General features: G+C 32.9%; 2 protein-coding genes across 2 annotated transcripts; both read left to right on the forward strand.

The window, feature by feature from the left end:
- Nucleotides 1–14,018: 14,018 nt before the first annotated feature.
- On the forward strand, nt 14,019–15,297 carry LOC123689788 (23 kDa integral membrane protein-like). The gene has a single exon (XM_045631387.1). It carries the CDS (start codon nt 14,074–14,076, stop codon nt 14,863–14,865), a length of 792 nt encoding a protein of 263 aa, XP_045487343.1. The 5' UTR covers nt 14,019–14,073; the 3' UTR covers nt 14,866–15,297.
- Nucleotides 15,298–20,061: 4,764 nt separating this feature from the next.
- LOC111001508 (CD151 antigen-like) lies at nt 20,062–22,849 on the forward strand. Its single transcript, XM_022271433.2, has one exon. The coding sequence runs from the start codon at nt 20,112–20,114 to the stop codon at nt 20,874–20,876; it is 765 nt and encodes a 254-aa protein (XP_022127125.2). The 5' UTR covers nt 20,062–20,111; the 3' UTR covers nt 20,877–22,849.
- The last annotated feature ends 1,024 nt before the right edge of the window (nt 22,850–23,873 follow it).

Here is a 23,873-nt window from a genome sequence, read left to right on the forward strand (position 1 = left end):
AGCTATTGTTATGGAATAATATCGTCTGCGACAAAATAGGAATAAATTTATAATTCATAAATCGTTATATAAATACGTGTTATTCATATTTATTTCTCTTTACAAGAACTTGAAATATTTTCTTACGTAAAATGAAAAAAAAATGCAAAATAATTATTTGTTTTACATAATTGTATTGAAGCTGATACTACTGTCTCTGACACTGTTCGCAGAGTGAATTCACAGTAGCGACATTATCGGCATATTCTGTAAGGTATATATTTCTGTAAATAAATAATAAATTTTTAATGGTATTTTATATTCATTACGGATCGGAACCCGGGCTCCAATCGACGATAGTTTATTTAGCTAAGATATAGGAGATATAACAAGATAAATAAAATCATGTATGAAATGTAAAATATCTTAGCTAAACATCTTTTTTATACATATATGTATATCTTTTTTTAACATTAATTAAAATAAATAAAATTAACACATATTGTCTGTAGATATTACTTTATAGTATGTATATATAGTACGTATTTGATTCTGTGTATGTGTTATTCGCAGTTCAGACATATACATTTTGAATTCAATATACCCTACACCTTGTCAAGTCACGTCTACTATTAAGAAGCAATTTCCGTCTTTTGTTATTTTTCCTCTACATCCGATACATTGAAATGCCCACCGCGGTAATATCCTGCAAAACAATATGTTGAGACTTTAAAAGAAATCGTTTCTTGTATCGCCAAATGAACCCATCACACCAGAAAACCTAGTATTTGTGAGTTTTCTAGTATAATTTTAATAATTGTATCAAGTAGTTGTTGTTTATATAATTCAATAATATAGAATTAAAACAGCATTAAGTGTGTTTTATATTATTCTTTGGTAAATTTAGTGAGTTAGACAGTTAACTAGCAATTGTCTGACGTAGCGGCTACCGGTGAGTGGTGGAGTTAGTTGTGTAAAATGGTCACGTGCGCCGATATGATTCAAGTAAGGTGGGGAATTACGGAAAATGGATGAGGCGAAGATCTATTAATGAAATAATATAAGCTTAATAAAATATAAGCTTTTGACTAAAGCCTTAGCTCTGGGGATATATAAACTTTACAGTTTACAGTAAAATATCAATGAAATCCGGTAATTTTTTTTTTATAGAACAGGGGGCAAACGGGCAGGAGGCTCACCTGATGTTAAGTGATACAGCCGCCCATGGACACCCTCAATGCCAGAGGGCTCGCGAGTACGTTGCCGGCCTTTTAAGAATTGGTACGCTCTTTTCTTGAAGGACCCTAAGTCGACATACGACCCTAAAATATGACAGAACTGGGGATATATGTAATATTTTAAGTAATGACGGAAAGATGAGTAGACCATAGGATGTACACTTTGTATAATCCTGAAAGGTGTGTGTGGCTTCTGACATGTTCCTTTAACGGCTTTAACTAGGAGCTAAGCCTGTGAATATGGTGGATGTTCAATTGATTGTGCGAGATACTGTTATTCCTCACGCAACTTTGTTATTTAGCCTGCGTACCAAGTCCCCATAATAATGACTCCATGGTGAAAGGTTAAACGTTACCACCTCTTTGCAGTCCCAGACTGTGTCGCTGTACTTATTGTATTTAAATTAAACTTCTTTTAAAAATATAATCTCCATAATATATTTTACACAAAGTAAGGTTTCAATCCAATTATGGTCAGCGATGCTACATAAAGCTGACAGATATCTTATCAAATATTTCAGTTTTGAAAAGATTTAGTCGTTAATGAGTTGAGTACAACTTTTCACAATTTTCTACACAATGGAGTACTCCATTCACCAGAACAGAAATTATGAAGATACCGTATCTAGTGGATGAGATCCTTGTTGATGTCAGCACGTACTGCGGCGGGCAGCGATTGTTATATCGAGTCGGTGATTAAGCCTCTGATTCACTGCTGACTTTACACAACACCTGTCCAATTATTTTATTATATAATTGATGCAGTATATAGCGTATTATTACTTTAAACAGTTCAACAAGAATTCAAATTCAGACCACATATTTTAATTAAAGCCTATAAGTTTTATTCCGTCCAAGTATATGTAAAGCTTATGAATAAAAAGCACGTCGTTTAAAATTCTTTGAAGCATTGGGCGGACTGTTTTTGTTTTGTCCATGCATTGCTTTAAGGCAACCAGATTCTATTCCTACAAACAAACATGAATCATAAAATAGACCAAATAGTATTTTAAATTGAGAACTGAATTATATACTCTATATATGTATGCTTCTTTATAAACCAATTAAACTTCTAAACATCTTAGACTGATATACAAAGTGTATAAAAAATTATGCTTACAATGCATAGAGATATAGCTGAAACATTTAATTTACCTAAGTACTGTTACGTAATTAATTCATTATACACTAATAAGTTTAATGATTCATTATCACGTAAATCATTAATTGATTAATTCATTAATTAACACATCTAATGCAGACTTAAGTCTATTCCGGCGATACGCTATTATCCGCCTTCTCTTATTGGCGACGCTTAATTGGATGATTAGTTAAATTATAATCTTAAACACTATAAGATAATTAACTCACTTTTAATTATGTGATAATACCATATTGCGTAATAATAATCAACGATACTGTTGTTGTCCTGTATTTCAATGTCTTAAATTTTGAGTTTCAGTAAAAGACAAAAAAAATTATAAAGGTTTTTTTCATTATTACTTAGGCCTTTTAACGACTTCTGAATTGTTAACGCATTAAGTTAAATTAAAAGTACAAGTTAAAACGTGAGTTTACGTAACTTCGCTAGAGAAAGCAAGGAAGTGTAGTTTTTACGATAAACCAAATTGTTTGACTCCAGTTGTGCATATACCACATATTTTCATTCAATAGATAATAGACAAGACCAGTAGACAATAAGACTCATAAGCCATCATGTTCCTATCATCTCCATTGTATTAGTCGCCAGCAACATATACTAACATCTTAACATGTTTCAAAAAAGTTACATACTATTAATATTTATATCAGGTTATTATAATTCCGTCCTTTTCCATATTTATCCTGCAACTTAAGCATCAAAAATAGTTAATCAAGAAATATAGAGCTTCTCGCATTACATAAACCACTGCAGAGAACGTTGGAGAAGCGGAAGTGGCTGTGTAAATAGTTCGCAGTCGGTCAAATATATAATATAAATACATAGCTCGTCCTGCAGGTGTCAAGCGAAACGAAACAATAGTGAAACGTGCCTGCGTTTACAATTACTGCACTAGCTGCGATAAGAGTTGGTAGATTAATTCATTAGTTATTTTTGTCTTATTATAATGATAATAATTTGCAATTTTGTTATGCAATTAAATCAACTCCTTTGTTAGTACTAGCGTAAGCCGAAGAAAATATTTTGATAGATTTTTCAAATTGCAGACTATATAACAACCCCCCAATTTTGCACCTGAGTTCGCTCCAGTCATTACGCGCCTTTTCCAGTACCTGTACTCACTCGGAACTATTTCTAAGTGCTGACTATAATCGCTTTACTCCGTCCAGTTATCATACAATAGATATGACCACTATTCTCCAAATTGATGAAAACAATTTTAACAGCCAGCTACTCAGGTATCTAAAGGGCCACCAGCTGATAAGCGACTATCGTCATGGTCGCTCAGCCGACCTAACATATAGATGCGCGCAGGCAGTTGAGTCCATATGCAACATGCATTAGTAGCTGGATCGCTGTAACGCAACCTATATAAATTTACTCTGATATAAATGAGTTACAAATCTATTCTATGAATCTTCCTATATTTAAAATCAATTATTTCTCCTTTTTACCATGACTATAACCTTTTCATTGATCTGGAATGGATTTAGTCTGTTATTTTTGGTTAGTAAGTAGTGCCAAAAGCACTAATTGTTAAATCCAAGCAATTTAATCTAAAGTATTTTATTAATTTTGGTTTAAAGTAACCTCTGTCTTCTTTGTCTTGGACAAAGAATTCAGAATCTTCGATTGCGAACCATGTAGCGATGTAATTAGTTTTTATATTCTAACTAGATTCTACCTGCTACTGCAAATTACCTTGACGTATATTGCACGTACGTGTGTACGCTATATCTAAGAAATACAGTATTATTCATTTTCTCACGCTTAAGTATTTCTTTACAATTGCATTTTTGTTGCTTTCGTGTTTGCTGTGATTTGAACATGTTTCTCATTTTAATAATTGCTTTTTAATTACGAAACCTTCTAACTAATAGATACTTCACTTATACACTTCATAATTCACCCTGTTAACCTAACGAATTATATATATATGTTATGACATTATTTAAATATTTCATTCTGATTGTGTGTATTTATGCTTTATTATATCAGTTAGTTCGTTATTATTTAATTTGTGGTATGAAACTGTTTAAAACGCATACAGTCAAGAGCAGCGAATACAAAATAAATATATGAAATTAATATGTATTATAAAGAATAAAGAACAGGAGGCGAATAAGGCACTTTCTATATAGTGCTAACCGCCACGTGTTTTTCTCTGAATGATACGCTCTTTGCTTGAATGGCAGCTGGGTAGACAAAGAAGTAGTGCCCGGCGAAATTCCTTGAAAATCGTTTTGTTTAATGCGGCTAATTTGGAATAAATTATTAAATTTAAACCTTTATTGTTTCTAATATGTTTTCGTAGCGCTTGTAACAAAAATACTAGGCTCTAATAAAATAAACAATATAGAGTTTACCAAGGCCTTTTTCCCTCGTAAAGGGCACAATATAAATCAAGCGAATCCGAATGGCTTAGCTGGCTTATTTCTAAGCCGGCTCGTTTTAATTGAGTAAAGTGCTTCAAGAGTGGATGAAGTGGCTATAATATGGATATTATACAGCTGAAATGGTGGTATGTCCTATATTGCATGCATTAAAAATTAAAAACAAAATGAATTGAAAAAAAAATCAAGGGGCACATTCCGCTTTCTATACTGTATTAAATTTGTATAATTTACAATAACTTTGATGTTGATTTAACATTCTCTTGATCTGAGGAATACTTTGAACTCACAAACACTCACTCCGCTGGCTATTCGGAAAAAGTTCAGTCAAAGACTCCGAAACGAAAAACTGAGTAGCCTAGGTCAACATTATAGGGCAGTCGACTACGGGGCATCTTGAGCGCATGAAGCAATATCGGGCGATGAGGGAAGCTTAAGTGAGCTGGCCTAGTGATGAGACCAGTAGGTTGGTCTATGTACCAATGATTGTAACAGATATGATTATAACAGAGAATTTGAATCACTTTGTGTTTGTGTGCACACGTTATAGAGATTTTTATTGTGATAAAGGTGGAAACTGGGTTTTCAAGTGCGTGAAATGTGTATCTTATTGTATAGCTCAGACTCATGCAAACATGGAATTATTATACAAATAACTATTTTCTCATACTATCTGTGAGAAAATAATAAAGATACAAAGGTCATTATTCATAAGCTTTATGTGGTATAATTTCAACGTGAGGAATATTATATATTAAATCTTAATTATATGCATTATGTCAGTTTTACCACATATTCCAAATAGTATTATAGTTTTGAATTTACTGTACGTGACGATAGCGTCATAAAAAAACGTTTGCTAATTAGGACAATGCGCGTTCAAACGAGATTATAAAATGAAGATATCTGATTAAGACAGCGCTGGACTCTAGGATTTATTACTGCGGCAACTTCAGAATATAATTATCAGACATTTTTCTGTATGAAATATTAAGTTTCTTCATTACTCGTACATAAATATCATTAAAATTTAAGCATCTTTAGTATTGATGACATACATTTCTTTGAGTTTCACATATCACAATCGTTATCTGCCTTCATTTTTTTCACATTTATATTTTTCCAAACCTTAACAGAGTGGAGTGATGATTATGTCAGGCTTTTGATAGAAATTTAAGAAATATACCTACGTTTATAAAACTGGAAACTATGTTGTTGTTGTTTAACGAGAGGATTATTATTATGCCGACAGAATTATCGCTTCAACGAGTTTCCGATTCAAACAACGACGAGTTATTTAAATTATAAAATTTATTGTTAAATTTTATAAAACATTCTAGACTGAAGATAAACAGTTTAACAAAGTTCAAAACAAAGCTAAATTTGGGGATAAACCCTTCATATCAAACCCCAATTTAAATGGTAAATGCCTGACGGTCTCGGAATATTAACTACGTTGTAATTATTACTTAATCAAAAGGGTAAGGAACGCACGCGAAAACATCGATTTTTTTAAAAGTTGGAAAAACCGTGCATTCAATATAAAATTTACATTTTAGATAAAAAAAATTCGGATAGCTAACATTGTAGGAATCAATATAACCTACTAAGTTAAGGCTAAGGAAATGTTATTGAATTATATACTACAAATAAAGTGTGTTATCTATAAATAATAATATCTAACAGTTTAATTAATTTTGAGTTGTAAAGAATGGTATAAATCCACGTTCAAACCAACACAATTAAAAAAAAATGTTTTTTGAACTGTGGAACATTCGTTGGTTTTTGTTTCAGCATTATGCCTACAAGATCATGCGCGTGAAGACATTGAGGAGAAATTTAAAAATGTGCTGAGTCCCGCTTAGTGCCTCTAGTGACACTAAGGTTTTAGTTTTTATTATAGTAAAGTGTATCACTATCATAGAGGCGTTACAGCCCATTTTGCTATGGCCTAGCCGAGCTGGTTTTATTTTGTGCGTTTTGCTTCCATTTCGGATTCCCAAGACTTGAATTTTGGAAGACAGCGAAATGTAGCCTTTCGTAGCTTTGCAGGCATCCTGGGTTACCATTTAAGAGTCTAACATTTGACATTCTTGGAAATGCAGTGTATAGTTTAACGTTTAAAAAAGTGTACTGTAAGTAATAATGATTTTAGGGACTTGCTAGATTGAACATTTCTTTTACAATATAAATACTATCAAACCTTACTCGAAGAGAATAAAATTATTTAGTAAGCGTTCGAGTTTATTCACTCGATTATGGATAACTGCTAAGTGGTTTGCATAACAGCTGGTTCATTTTAATAATCGTATTGCGAAACTGCCTTTCAATAATTCGACCACATATTTTTGCACTGACTCGACGACTAGATAGTTGCCTGTAGCATGACTAAGTTCATCCAAAAAGGGTTAAGACAAGACCGAACAAAAACAGTTATTTCGTTCCGCGTTCTATTCCCATCACATAAATGTCAAATTAACCTTGAGGATGTTTCCTGTATTTACAATTACATATATATATATATACATATCTTAATATAGATATTTCTTGTGATTCACAATTTTGTCCGCTGGACAATGTTTTTTTTAATTAATTAGTAATTGTTGATTTTGGAATGTTTTACATTGGATCCGACAGACGGCGCTACCATCGCACTGTCAAATTTTAAATAATATTCGAATTTTAATTTTAGTCTGTCCCGACAGTTAGCGCTGCGATCAAATTAAAAAAAAGTTTTGTTATCATTGTGTTATTGTAGACCATGTGCTGGACCGTTAGATATTGTCATAACATTTGAATAATAATTTTCATCAAAATGGTCCAGAATGTTTTAGCTTATTAAAAAAAGTTTGAAATTTTCAAATTATAGACAGAACAACGTCTGTCGGATCCGCTAGTAATATATAGTTTACGATTCTTGTGATCGTGAGTTCAATTCTCGGTTTTGCAAACGGGTTTCTGTCTGTATGGGCAATAAAATACTTGTTCTCGTTTGGAAATAATACATATATATCATAAATTATCATGTTCATTGTGCATGACTAAGATATAAAATTCGGGCATACATATCAAACATATATTATGGCTGATGTAGTTGTCATTAGGAAAATCTAGAATTTTATAAACAAACAACGAGATGTAAAAATTTCCATTCTATACATATACTATTTGATAACTTATATTATAAATAATACGAATAAACGTATTCGTCCTAAATAAATCCCAAAAATAATACATCATGTAATATTACTCATTGTTAATGCTTGGACAAGAACAATGGTCCTAAAATAACTAATTGCACAAATTAAAGCATTATACGTTTTAAGTTAGCGTAGTCACAATATTATTGTGTTGGCGAAACCCGATAGGGTAGGCAATAATAATATTATTCATTCATAATATTCCACAACACACGTTATCTAACCGCACTGACTCTTTAGACCAAGAGACAATTTATTTCAAACGGTAAAAATTTCTGTGTTCCAATTGTGTGCGTCAAAGTATTTTTTATACTTTATGGAAATTGTGAAAAAGTTGACAATTTGACTGAATGACAAGTCAATAAATGATTTGTGTTGAGTCCTCAATATATGAAAAGATTTTTTTTATTGACAAGGGGCAAATGAGTGGATTCTTTCTTTTGTTCCACTTTTGCGTGTCCGATTGCCAGGCGGCAAGGTCTCTTCCAATCCCCTCCATTTTGATTCTAAAAAAGAAGAGTCTACGAAAAATAAAAAAAATACTGTAATGTAAAAAAGAGGCTATTAAAAATAAATGAGTGGATACGTTTAAATCTAACACTAAGAACCATTGGTAGTTATACCGCTATTCGATTGTATTTAGTTTAACAAAGTAGTTTTTATATTTCAATATTTTTACGTTCATTTAGTGTCTAAGTTTCTGATTGTTAACCTTGGTTCCTTTTTACAAGTGTCTCATAATTACGATACTTGCACTTTAATATTTCATTGGAGCAAAATATTCCAAAACATGCTGCTTGCTGGAGATTTCAGAACTATATGCACTAAATACTGTTTCGTTGAGATAAAATATATGTCTTTTATAAAATAATAACTATTTTTGTGGTGTATTCAATGATTATAGCGTAAGAATCATATACGGCTGCTAAACGTATATGATATGGACGTACAACATAAAAATAAAAACCAAATTAGGAGTAACCCAGAAATCAATTTAAAGAAGCGCACTACAAATAAAAAAATAGGTAAAATAAAAAGCAAAAAAAATAAGACGAAAAACAAAGTGATAGATGCCCTATATTATGGCCTAAAACAGAAGTGGCAATGGGCGGGGCATATAGCAAGATACACAGATAAAAGGAGGACTTTAAAGACAACTACATGGGAAGGACCAAGGGGAAGAAGGGGAAGAGTTTCTAAAAACGAATGGAGAAAGAAAGCCATAGACAATGTTGGAAAAAGCTGTTGGAGGCCTTTACCCGTGAAGGGGTTCCGATCAAAGGTGCTGAAGGTAGCTAGGATATAGGATATATAGGATAACAAGATAAAAATAATGTATAAAATCTAAACAGTCTGAAAGGTATAAATATACTATAATTTATTGTCACGATTGGAAATTAAACGGGCTTTATATTATTATTATTATATCATTAATGATATTTAGTTGAAAATAAATAATGTTTAACTTTATATATAGCACTAAGAGTTATACAACTTATAAACTTCTTTAAAATATTTGATTTTTTATCTATTTGATTGATAATTTGATTTGAATGAACAGAGACAACGTTTTACGTTGTGATTTATAGCTAACAGAACGTCCTACATATATTATAAATATACAAACTGCGTGTCATCAAAAATACATCTAAAACTTGTACACCGAGGTGCAAATATATCTCGCAAAGGTTGTTGAAAGCATTAATTTACTTATGACGATCCCGCAAGCGGAAGTTTCATTGATCAAATCAAGCACCGAATAAAATGAGATCACAAACTGGTTCCTACACTACGTTGTGTTTACTACAAACCATGACTCATATTTCGCGGTAGCCGCATAGAATTAAGGGGAAATCGCCCTCAAGATGGTATCTACTAGCGCCTATGTGTCATAACACGGAATTAGGTACCTTAGTAAGACTGAATGAAAAGATCTATATGAAAATTTGTATGCAGTTGTACGCTATAAAGCCAATGTAATGTTTTTTTGCACATTTAAACAAAATGTAATAGTAGAGGCGATTTTTTGGTCGAGTGAAACAAGAATAAAGATTTTTAAATGTTAAGAATAAATGTAATGCATATTATATAACTTATACCAATACGCCCGTTTATGTATAACAATACTTATTTTATGCAGCATTTACTGCCATTTATTCCCCCCCTGTCAGCAAAAATGCCAACATTTGGCTTATAGGTATAAAAAGACGATTTTACTGTGACTGGAACTAATATTAATAGTTTATTTCTTTCGATATTGCTATAGTAGGGGAGCCCAAGAGGGGATTTCGGGATTTACTCAAGCGCGGCAGATTAATATACAGGGGGATACCTTGTACCCGGTTAAGTACCTCCACCAAATATGAGGCTCATATATAAGGCCGCCCGTGAAGGATACAGGATCAGATTAGTAAAAAAAAATTGATCATCAGACATTCTCGAGCGCGTCAGATTAAGGTAGTGTGAGTTAATCACATCCTAAAAAGTGTATATTCCACTAATCTGACAATTTGAGAGTGACGTAAAGAGAGGGGAGGGCAGCAAAGTTGTAAAAAAAAAACGTCATCGTGACATTCTCGAGCGTAGCTAATTTTTTTTTATTTTGAATGAAATACTTCAAGAATATTGAAAAATATATAATCTGACGATTTCCGCAAGCCGAAATAACAAAATTTCGTCGATAAAGTTCGTGCGATAAATGCGTGCAGCTGCGTGATGCCTACATTTCCTTCTCCGCGTTTCCCTCAAAATTAGATTTCATGTGAATTTGAACCGTTTCGGACCGATAGATTTTGAGAAATTTTGAAAAATCTAAAAAAATAACAATTTGTTTTTTTGAAAGTGTTTTTTTGCAATAACTTTTAAACGGCTTTATCCATCAACTTCAAAAAACTAATCCACCTTTAAGCTTGAAAAACGACGTCGATCGCCACCAAACTGGTCAAAATCGGTTGATTCGTTCGAGAGATATCGTGAACGAAAGAAAACCGAAAAAAGTGTTTCTATCACATAACTTCGACATTTCATATAGGATTATCGTTTTTGATGAAATTAAATAATTAGAGCTTAAAAAATGCGTCGATCACCGTCAACCGCGGGAAAATTGCTTGATCCATTCAAAAGTTATTGGGGTTTGAAAATTTCAAAAATAGTGTTCTATGAAACTTCTATCAGACTTTCGAGCTGGGAGAACTCAAACGCATAGAAATATTATTTCTTTGAACTCAGCGAGCTCATAAGTACAATTTTAAGCGCCCAGGAATGGAATTGCAGGGATGGCCTTTAGGGTGAACCGTTTTTCTAATATTTTTTTGTCAGATCAGGCAAATCCCTCTAGATAATCGTCAGATTATGAGACAGTACGTTTAGAATATAAATCTGAACCATATATATCTTAATCTGACGCGCTCGAGTATTTCAAAATGGCGAATTTTTTTTGCACATTATAATAACGGCTGCGAGTTTGCGTCTGATCGAAATCGTCAGATTATTGAATGAGAGCTTTTTTTTTGGTGCACTTAACACCCCCTTAGAAAACCTGACGCGCTCGATTAAATTATTTTTTTTTTCATTTTTAACCCTTACGTACAACCACCCCCATCATGCAAATGATCAGATTAACATACGTACATTATTAAAAATACGTAGGACATTGATGCTACCAATATCTGACGCGCTCGAGTATGTCCATGCAACAGTTTTTTTTTACATATTTAAACATCTATAGCCGCTTTCCCCACCGATGAAAAGGTATATATCATATAACATTTTTTTCTTCTTATCATCTAAGCTTTGCAACCCAATAGGTCTCCACGACGCTCGAGTAAATCCCCATTTAGCATCGTGGGCTCCCCTACCACTAAGTGTGAATAACAAGTATTATAGTTGAATTTGAAAGTTATGTTTTTTATTAATCACACCTTTCATTGTCCTTAAGTCAATGTGAATAATATTTAAAAAATAATGTACTTCTTTTGAAAAAGCAGCAAAACATACTACCTATTGGCAAGCGTCGATCTTGCATATAAATAATTTTATTTAAAAGAAGAACCTTAAATTGTGTACCTCCTAAGAAGAATTTTTAAAGTTCTTGATAATGATTCTTTATTCGTATGAAGCAAAGATTAATCAATAAATGATCTTTAATTGAAATGAACCAAGGCTGTGTTTATTTAATTTAAAACAATTTGTTTATTGATCCCAGTGTTAAGGTTAAGGTTGGCTTGATCTGGAATATATATTTGGCACTGATATTAATTACATAACATATTTTATTATGGCACTGATATTCATGTTAATACGATTTGTGTGTTGAATAAATAGCTAACTGGTCAGATCCTTTTGGGTCAAATTGTAATTTTATTTTATTATTATTATTTCTTTTCTAATAATAACAATAATCTTTAATTTTCTCTCTCATTCAGATATATAGGACTCATCTTTTGAACGAATTAGAAAGAACTGTACAATCAGGAATGTAAATGTCAAAATATAATAAAAAGCTATTAAATTATTACTTCAGCACTAATTGCTTTCGAAGCGTATGTTCATGATTTTAAACTTGCATTTGATGGGTTTCAATATACGACTATATTCAAAGCGAGAATTATTGAAATGAAAAATAATATTAATTAATTAATGAAATGAAAGCGTTGAGTCAAATTAAAAAGTGTCTTGGCTTTGTGTTATGAAGCTCCCCTAGTGATTAGTATTTTTTGGGTCTAAGTGATCCAATTTTTTTCTTGGATTGGATTTTGGATTTAAAGATAGCCGCACGAGCGTTGAACGCACAATCTCAGGGGTTGAAATTCACACGTGATCAGCCATCAGCATTAATGGCTGTCAGTTATATTAGAATACAGAATCAAATCAAATCAAAAATCATTTAATCACGTAGGTAACACAATGTACACTTATGAACATCAAAAAGAAATATACATTGAATATTTCTTATTTTACATTTACTGCCAGTTCTCAAATCAAGGGCCTAGAACGGAAGAGAAGAACTGGCAATAAACTCTCCGTCACTGTTTTTAATCGCCAAGTTTTTTCTTTTACACAACGGTTTTAAGGAGCTGCAACCAAATCACCATGTTCCATATGACATCTTAAGTAATAAAGAATAATAAAATAAATTAAAAACAAAGATTAGTCCTCTATCCATTAAATTATCATTTAAGATAATATGACAGTAAAAAAAAATATTTAACAGTTTTTATTACATTTCGTGGAACAAAGAAGTACCTACCGGTGACACATAAAGTCATCAGTTGATTAATACGGAGAGAAATATTTAATGAATCAGTTCTAACCACTCTAGGAGATACAGGAAATCGTTCGTTAAATAACATTAAGCATGAGAACTTAAGTTAATTTCACTCTTTTGCAATCTCAAACGCTATAAAGGGATTATCAAATGTTATGTCTAGAAATAGTTTATAATAAAATAGTTTTCCATAGATTAAAGGAGGAGGAATTAAAAATACATTTATTTTATATACTGTATCGTTTTCCACATAAAAAACCTTATTTAGTGCAAATATACTTTATATTTTCTTTCCTTGTTCTAAATGGCGCTTAAGCATATTCAACAAAGGCACATTTTAATTACTTTGTAATTGTGTAATGACTTATAACAATGAAAAATAAAAACTTATAAATTGTACGTTCCTAGAAAAAACATTTTCAAGTTCAGTAGAACGCAGTATTTTATAAAAGTTCTGCCCATCCAACATAATATTTATCCCATATAAGTATTTAACAATGCTTATGTATGCTTCACTTTAATTGTACTGTATTTCACAATAATTAATATAGAATTTTTGAATTTATACATTGCAAAGAAATATAGCTACTAAAATATAACGTAAACGACCATGTATATTTCAGTTCAATTACTTAATTTTATAAATACTATCAACGTGGGTGAAGCCTGTAATAAGACATAATTTAAGGTAACACTAACATCTGATACGTCACCAATTCCATTAATCCTTATGAATCACGCAACCTTGATACAAACCATAGTTTATATAACCAACAACGCTTCAAGCAACTTAACGCCATTCAATTCCAAACGCGGGCGCAGTGTGCACGTCAACATGGGTAGCTACGGTATTTCTAAAGTGACCTTATACGTTTTAAACACGATCTACGCGGTATTGGGCTTGGCCATAGCCGCCGCGTCGATATGGTTCTTCTGCCAAGTCACCGAGTTCACAACACTAAGGAATAGTAACCATTATCTACTGGATTATACCGTCTACTGGCCCCAAGCAATACCCTGGGTATTTTTGATCGTTGCGTTGCTTGTTCTGGGTGTGTCAGCGTGTGGATTTAGCAGTGCACATAAAAACAGTCGTGGTTTGATTACCGTGTTTGTCACTGCGCAGTCGATAGCGATTATTTGTCTAATTGCAGCAGCCGTTGTGGCCCTTGTGTTTGCCGACAATAAATCTACGGATGACTTCGTAAAAGATACGGTATGGGATGTGTACTTCCAGGCCAAGACTGATAATGAAGTGGCGACGTCTTTTGGCGTTATCGAGAGAAAGCTTCACTGCTGTGGGGCGGACAGCCCCAGGGATTACAAGAACTGGAAAAATGAGTTCCCCATGTCCTGTTGTGATACTTATTACCACGGATTTCTTGATGCATACACAATTGACTGTGAGTTCACGAATAAACTAGCGAATGAAAGACACGGATGTTCAACGGTCGCTGCGCAGTACGCAAGAATTGTGATTAAAATACTGTCTGGAGCGTCGATTTTTACAGCTATAATTGGGATGATGAGCCTTGGAGTTGCCATAGGCTTGTCCAAATCAATAGCGAAGAAACGAAGAATACAAGCGTTGAAAAATGAATCAGAGAGCAAAAAGGTTCTATTGTAATAGATCAAGTATTTTCTATGTAAGTACAAACTTGGCCAAAGATTATTTTTAGTTTAAAGTTATTTACGCCTGTTTCGGGGCATCTTTGACCCCGCGGTCAAAGTTTTATTGTCGTGCAGTTTTAAGGGATTTCAAAATGTTTTAGATTGTAAAATGTTTTTTGAAATCGTAGTTTGGCCAAGTTTTAGAGAATTGTAAACATCTTTGAGTATGACATCACACTTTAAACCTATTGCTTCAATGATGTGATCTTGACTTAGGGTTCTCACCTGTCCATTTATATAATTGTTTTATTATATTCTGTACATTTAGTAACAGATTAGATTTGGTGTGGCTCTAACTCACCCATTTTTTTAAGCACAATAATTACTTTCTTGTACCTTCGCAGATCTTTTAGCACGCTTTTTGCCGCATCAAGTCTATTCTCTTTTTAATGTATATTAGTATTAAATAGGTGCAGTGGGTTATACTTTTGAATCCCACCGTAGAAATATGAAATAATACTGTCAGAGGAAGTATATTTATGTAGAATCTCAGTGTCTTTGTCAATGATGGTAAAGTTTGGGGATTATTTTGTTTTGGTTGATAGCCCTGTATTTATCAATTTTTAAGACTGCACAATCTAGCATTTACTCAATTTATACTTTAATACGAGTACATGTCGACATTTCGAATAAATAAATGAATTACATTTAATGTACATAGATAAATTAGTTATAATATTTATGAATAGTTTTGTGCTAACTTTAAATAAGTTTAGTATACGATATATAATTGTAATATAGTAAGATTTTATATTTTATTATGGTACCATGATAAATAACATTTTGAAAAATGTATTGTCTTTCTTTTTTTTCTTATAATACTGATAAATTAGTAATTTTGTATGACCTAGATTAAACACCTGACATTCTTGTCCACCATGACCATCCAGTAATTTGCAAATACGACTAGTTTTTTACTAATATATAAGGGTATAGAACCGTTGGAGTTATTTTACTAGCAAAAGCATGATGTAATAACTTCTTGTTATATCATATATGATAACTACATATATGTAGTTGTGGCGCTAATACCTGCCACGCCTTAGGCCAGTGGCATATTAAACAAAAACAAAAAATGATTCCTTCCTTCCGTGATGGTCCCGCTGTAAGAGCGATTAATAATAATGTTTAATGGACAAAGAAAATTCCAGGATTCAAACGCAGCATTGAGAAAAACCAAAAGTTTAATCATGTTTTTCCCATAATATATAATTCATTTCATTAAATAATTAATAATAATTTATGTAACTTTTGAATAGAGGACGCAAACGCGTTGCATACAAACGACTGTATTTAATAGGGCGGCCATTTGTGATAACAATAGCATATCTATATACTGTTTGTACACAGACCGTATAATCGATTTCGCTATTCAGTATACTAACGCCCTCTAGTGTACGACAGATACAATTTTTTTTAAATTGACCCTACGGGACGCACAAAAAGGACAGTGACATCGCCCATGGACACCCACTTTTAGTGCGTTGTTGGCCTCTGAGGGAGAAGTACACTCTTATTAACGCTGCCATGATGCAGAAAAGAAAAAGATGAGCTTCTGGGGGTCCCACATGCTAAAGGAAACGCTTCAAATATTCTACAGGCACTTTACGCTTGTTTACAGAAGGAAAGTGGTATTACCCCCGTGTGTCAGCTCATACGGCTGCTAATGCAGAATTATGCTCCCACTAGTTAACTAACTGACTGCTCTGGTCGAAAAAAAGTTGTTGCTTAATTATACCACCAGAGGGCGATGGGGTCGTCACTTCCCTTCCCCTTAATAACCGTTAGTTGCCTTTAACGATACCCACGGGTAGACATGGAGGTGCTGTTCTATATGCCGGCACCACGCGGCACAAGGAAATATATACACGGAAAGCGTGTATTAATAATAGACAGAATCACCGATGATTTATGAAGTTTAAGTATAATTTAAAATTGTTTTTCGTTACTTAAGATAATTAAAGTCATCTATCTTGACTATCTAACCCATAATTTGGTATCTTGCTGACCGTAAATTTAGTTATAGTATTAATAGGTCTAGATTTAATTTTCTCTTAAATACTTATATATACTTCCTACAAGTATATTTTAGGTGGAAAAGGTGCCTTTATAAGATAGCCTTTTTTGATAAACATTATTATTAGTACTTTCTGAAATTGTTTGTTATTGATATTTTTATTTATAACTAAACAACTATAAATTTAAATATAATTATTTAACTGAAAAAATAATTCAATAAAAACGGATACATCATACCATAATTTAATTAGTAAAAAACAAATTGTACCTACTATAAATAGGATCAGATCTTTACTCTTCAAGGTTTCCTGATCATGGAAATACACCCACGCCTTATGCTTTTCTCACAGTGTTCATTTAGCTGGGCACTGGAGACTCAGTAATTCCTCCAATTGCCACGTAATGTATGAGCTACTTCCTCATTGTGCGCAAGCGTTTCGTCCAATCATTATGTTATTTGCCTTAAGTCTCCTTACATAAAGACAGAGGTCACTGCCTTGTGCTGTTAATGATGAAGTAGATAAATAAAATAATGCTATATAAGATGCTTTTATTGTCGCTGTTATGTAATTTAATATGAGAATTAACGAATGCTGCGAAGAACAATGTTGGCTTCGAGGCTTCGGTGGAGCCCCAATAGACATTTTTCTATACATTTAACATTCGCTCAAAGGCGAAGGATAATACCGTGAAGAAACCGGCTTGCGTCAGACTCAAAAAGTGGACGGCGCGGCGTGTCTCAGGCTGATCACCTACTTGCCTATGAGATTGATTGATTGAAAACAGATGCTGTATGGCCAGGTCAGACCCAGACCTACCACGGTTGCAGAGCCACTGAGTTTTTTTTTATTAACGACTGCTAGGGAGTTGCGTAAATATTTATAAGTTTGAAAATGAATCTCGGCAATGTGTGTAAGAATATTCTTTAAAATAGAGCACTATTTTAATATATATAGCACAATTTTAATATATAATATAATTATATATTTTTTATCTATAAAGGATTTATTGATTCTGTATTGCCTGTAATGAGGAATGAAATAAACGCGCAAATGTGTAGTCCGCCCTCAGATAGTTTAAATTTCAATTAAATAATAGCCAATGTAACCAATACAACGATACAAATTCTACGCGTTTCACCTCGACGCGACGTCTGCCTATCCACTTTTTGGGCTTTTTAGGGAGTTTCTGCCGTGTACCACGATTATGTGAAGCCAGCTGCCCACTGAAGGATTTCTTTACCAATTCGACTTTGTAAGAAAAAAAACGTACCAATTTTTAAAAGACCTGCAACGCACAAGGCTTCTGACATTGAGAGTATTTATCTTTTACTTAACATCAGATGAGCCTGCTGCCCGTTTGACATCTGTTCTATAAAAAAAACTCTTATCAAGGCAGCAGATCTCTGCTTATTTTCTTTTACAGACAAGATGATGCATTCTCCGTGATAGTCAATTGCAAATTTCCTTCTTTGTTGAAGTGCAATTCCGCACATAGAAAATTCATTTAGTAAAATCGCTGCTCAACACGTGTGGATTACGAGAAAAATATGAAAAGAAACTTAAAAATGTACACAACCTACATACATCTTGTCACATATTAACATACATTAGGGCATATTGCGCAAGATATTTTCTTTGCAACGAAAAAGTTTCGTAACGCAAGTTTTTTTCTATTTACAATGCAAATTACACAATTCTCTTTTAAATAGTGGTACATGTGGAACTCCCTTTCTATCTCAAAACTCCGAGGCAGTTAAAGAGGTTTACTATATGTCTGACTCTGCTTTTATAGTAATATATTAAGTTTCATAGACGTATTGGTTGTTAAAAAAATGAAATGTTGTTCAACAAAACTTTCTTTTCTATTCTGTAGGTCTGTTTTCTTAAATTTTTTTATTTCTTGTTGTGCTTAACAAAAAAATTATGGTATTTTTATTTTAACAAGTATATATTTTAATTGTATTATTTTTTTGCATAAGTTCTGTGTTGTTGCGTTTTGAAACATATCTATGAAGATATGTTATATGTACATTTATACAAAAATGTAATACTATATTATTTATTGTTAATTAAACTATTTGCTTTTTCTTATCTGTAAATTTTATCTTATTATGAAATTTAATAACTTGAACCATTTCTGTTATAATGTACCGAATTAAAAAAGCAATATATCAGTTGTGACCTAATATTATTTACCGTTCAAGTATATTGCAATCTTCTTTTAAAAAAACATGTTGATGTGCGACGCAATATTATTAATTAAAACCAGTTCGAGTCCCTGCCAAAAAGTTACAAAATATTCTAACCTTCACGCAAGAGGTCCAAAGCATTCCGAAAAAATCTCTGGTCAAGCAAAACAAAATCTTCACTTTCGATTATGGCCTTGCGTGACGCAACCTTGCGCAGGTACATTAAGTATGCCATCGTGTCTTAAGCTATGCCAGGAAAACCACGTATACGTGACAGCTTTTAAAGTGCACGACTTTAATACGATATGCATACGAGTTTATTTTTACTTCCTACGACTAGTGACTAATCAGTTTATTGTTAAAATTTTAACAATACAGATTTCACATTGAGTAAGTCTCTCGCAATAACCTTTTTCCCTTCTTTCAATGCAATAAAAGTATTTAATAAACTATTAAAGTAATAAGATAAATACAGATTATTATTTTGTAACATATCTTATAATTGAAATAAAAAATGTTTTGTATCTTTAATACTATATTAATATACATATACATATACATAATAGGAAAGCAAATATAGAAATCGCTTCAATGAAATAGCTTTTTAAATTATATTTACATTCAAAATCAAATTTTATTATAAAATGTAATGACAAATCGCTATAATATTTAAAAGTAATTTAGTGCTATAGCGATTAAATATGCATTGTATTGCCGAACCTAATAAGCATTTAAAAATAGTTTAATAAAATATGACATTCAACAAAATATTCGTAATTTAATTAAGTATCCATTAATTAATATAAACGTTAGCTAATATTTCTACCTATTAATGACATATATCGAACTTTAACGCCGTAGTCGTCGTATCGTATAGTATTAACTGCCTTATTCTAAGCTTCAATCTAGGTGCGCGCGAGTTTATAAATTTCCTCGCATGATTGCATCGGTTTCCATTCCGTTCCAAACCACGAGACACGTCGCACGTCACAATGGGCAAAGAGGAGATGATTAAAGGTGTGCTGTATGTTGTGAATGTGTTATACGCGGTGTTCGGTTTAGTGACTGCTGCCACGGGAATATGGTTCTTCGTGCAACTATCTGAATTCGTAGCGTTGCGAAACAGCAACCACTACTTATTGGACTATCGAGTTTACTGGCCTCAAGTGGCACCATGGCTGTTTATACTCCTGGGTTTATTTGTGATGATGGTGTCATTCTGTGGATGGTGCGGCGCTAACAAGGAAAGCAGAGGCTTACTCGGTATTTATGGCTTATTTATGGTGCTCATCGTTGTTGGACAAGCAATTGCTGCCACTCTGATTTTCGTGTATGTCGATGGAGAGCATACAGACCGTTTCATCAAGGACACAGTGTACGATGGATATTACAACTCTCAGTCAAACCCTGATGTCTTCAAGGCCTTTGGAAGGATTGAAAGGAAATTGAGATGCTGTGGGGCAAACGATGCGCGTGATTACAGGAGCTGGAGAAACGACCTTCCATTGACGTGTTGCCAGGACAGCTATTACAGGGCTACTTGTGAATTCACCGATAAGGAAGCTAATGAGAGACTGGGTTGTGCTAAGGTGGCTGCTGTATACACTAAAATTATCAGTTCATCCGTTGCTGGAGCGTCGCTGTTGATATCATTGGTGGAGATCGCTGGTGTGATTCTTGCCTACAAACTATTTCATTCGCTGAGAGAAGTCGAGCACTATTTGCCGGAACGAAAAGAGGGGGAAACTGAATGCTAAGTGAGGTGATGGAGGCAATATGGATGGGTCAGGAAAGGCTTCAATAGGTATGAAATGACCTTCAACAGTTGTGCCATAGGACTGGTTTTGTGTAGCTAATATCAAAGGTTTTCCAATCTCGATATTTCAATGCATAATGCATTGTGGGAAATCAATTTGTGTTCATTTGTCATATGTGAAATTTTTCCGCTCCAGTCCTCTACCGACATCTTACTGCTAGGTATATATAGAATTGATTCGTCTGTCGCCTCATTGCCTTTAGATTAACCGAATTTTTTTATAGTAAAAATCCACCGATTGTGTCGAGTCGAGCCGAGCCTGAGGCACTTTTCTTTTGGAAATCGGCTCTATCACGGCTTTAGATGGCTTTCTTAGTTGAACCGAGAGGAGACAAAACACATAACATGTTCGTAATTATATGTATACCTTTATTTTGCCTCGAAATTATTGTATGAGTTCATTTTGTTCCTTGTGAGTCACTGTCAGGGTGACCTGCTACTGTTCGAATCAAGACATGTTTTTCTCGTAACCAAATTATCCAATTGAAATATTGAATACAGAATATTCAATGACAAATAAAGTGGGAGTTTTTAAGCAATTATTGTTATCTCCATCTCCTCTCGGTACTATTATGAAAGCTTTAAGGGGCTAAAATTCGTTTCCTTGGTTAAGGAATACTAGAAATCTTTACCCCATGTAGTGTAAGACATTCCAAATTATGTTACCATATTTAAAGTATTATGTTATATTAAGTTTGGCAGCCTCATCAACACATACTGCCGTTTTTATAAATTAAACATAGTATGCGAATGATTATATTTTAATGTTATTATTACTTGTATTGTAAAACGTGTAAGACGTGCCGAATGTGGACACAATTTCTTGTAAGTTACATAATATTAGTTACTTGTAAAGGAATGTGCTTCCAGATCGAAGTCTTAATAAACTATCATGTAATAAACTTGATTTAACATTTTATAGAATCATACTATTTAAATTGTTATTATTTCCAATGATTAAATAATTTAAAGTGAAAATATTATCTATAACGGGTGTTATTTAATCAAAATTCTCATGTAATTGTCACTTTTAGATATTAGGGTCAATTTGGCGGGTCATAGGCCATGTGAGGATCTTGAGTGGGTTTAATAAACTCCTTCCTACTTAAGATCTGATTCATTACCTGACGCACTGTTAAATGTGAACTCAATATAACAAACATAAACTTTATACATATGCCCATATAACTATATACTGCAATTAACGCACAATAATAATATTCAACTAAGTTACCTGTATTTTGAAAATGAGAATTTAGGTCAAACTCCAATGCATACATCGATCAAAGCGACAGTGATCATTGATGTTACACAATGCTTGTTCATGGATAACAACTTTAGGAGGCCCCGTGTGAAGCGACCTCAAAACAGTTATAGCATAAACTAAAATTCGGTATTCAATACTTCTTTGTGTTTCACAACGCTCTTCGGCGCGTCCTACATAATGCAGACGACAAGTGTTATGTAATTCCGTCCTAATGATTGCTAAATAACTTATTTGAACAATTTTTGTATCGTTAAGTATATATTATAGAATTTATTACACAATGTGCCCACAGGTCAGAGATCTAGAGATGATTCGAAAACACTAGAATGTATCCAACAGTTTTCATTGTTTCTAGGGTCTAGGCTTATAGGCGCCTTATTTATCCATATGTTAAAAAAATAAATATATTTTTATGAGTCTCGAAGACTTCTCCGTTATCGCCATAATAATAGGTTTTCTACAATATGCCAAAGAAATGTTTATGTACAAAATCCATATTCATTTTTGAGTTTTTGCATGCAATAATATGTAATCATAAGTTATAACATCACTTTATATGTAAGTTATTTTTATATTTTTGATACATTAAGTTGAAACTAGTCTTAAGTTCTATGTAATAAAGTTTCAATATATATTTTCGAATCTCAGTGAATTTTTATTTTTCTCTTTTTATTTATTTTATTCGGCGTCTTGGTAACTACACATAGTTACAGCTATTCATTTAACACTAATAAGTGTACATAATACATTAATTGGTACATGATTTCATCAATCCCTAATGACACACTTAAGAAACCATTAAACTATTAATTATAGTAAATTACGTAACTATTACTTTCACTTTAACAAATTGAGAGTAATTTCTAATTGATAATTAACAATTAGAAATTACTTAGTATTATTTTAAAGTTTGTAAACTGCTATAGGAAATTGATAATATTTGAATCTATGAAGACCGAATATGACTTAACCTACTAGGTTCGTATATGACTGTAGCCGTACAGTGTAAGTCGCCTGCCTTAAAATTAACTTATCGTTAAAAATGTTTCATCGAAATCAAAGCTAATGTTAAAAGATAGCAGACGTCATTAGGATTTAAAATTGAATCAAGAATCCGATGAAAATTGAGAATGCTCTTGACCTAAAGGACCCTAAATTTCTGTACCTAACGACAGCTTCAATATAGTATAGATATGATCTAATACGTAAGTATGTAAACACAATATGTGACCGCAGTCATCGTAACTGCTACTGATGTAGGTGGAGATGGCATTAAACCGAAAGCTTTAACAACAATAAGGAGTGTCTGTCCAGATAGAATAAAACCTTTCTCATTGTATAACGGCATCCTTCAACTTGCTCTTAGAGATTAACTATTGTCTTATCACGAAACAAACACGGGAAGCACCTTTTATAAGAGGTCGGTGCCCTTACGTGAATACTGATAACTATTACTAATTTGAAGTTTAATTAATTCTTAATTCTTGTTTGTACTTATTAATTAGAATTATTGACTAACAGTTAACTGAAAAACACAATTAATACTAGGAAAGGAATGCGAGAGATATAATTATTATGCATACTAAAACTATTTTAATTCTCAATAATATATTAGAGCAGTATTGGTCGGAGTTAAATCTCTCATCACGAGGATACGTTTTGCAAGACTGG

The sequence above is a fragment of the Pieris rapae genome, chromosome 15 (genome assembly GCF_905147795.1).
Source record: "Pieris rapae chromosome 15, ilPieRapa1.1, whole genome shotgun sequence".
Taxonomy (NCBI): domain Eukaryota; kingdom Metazoa; phylum Arthropoda; class Insecta; order Lepidoptera; family Pieridae; genus Pieris; species Pieris rapae.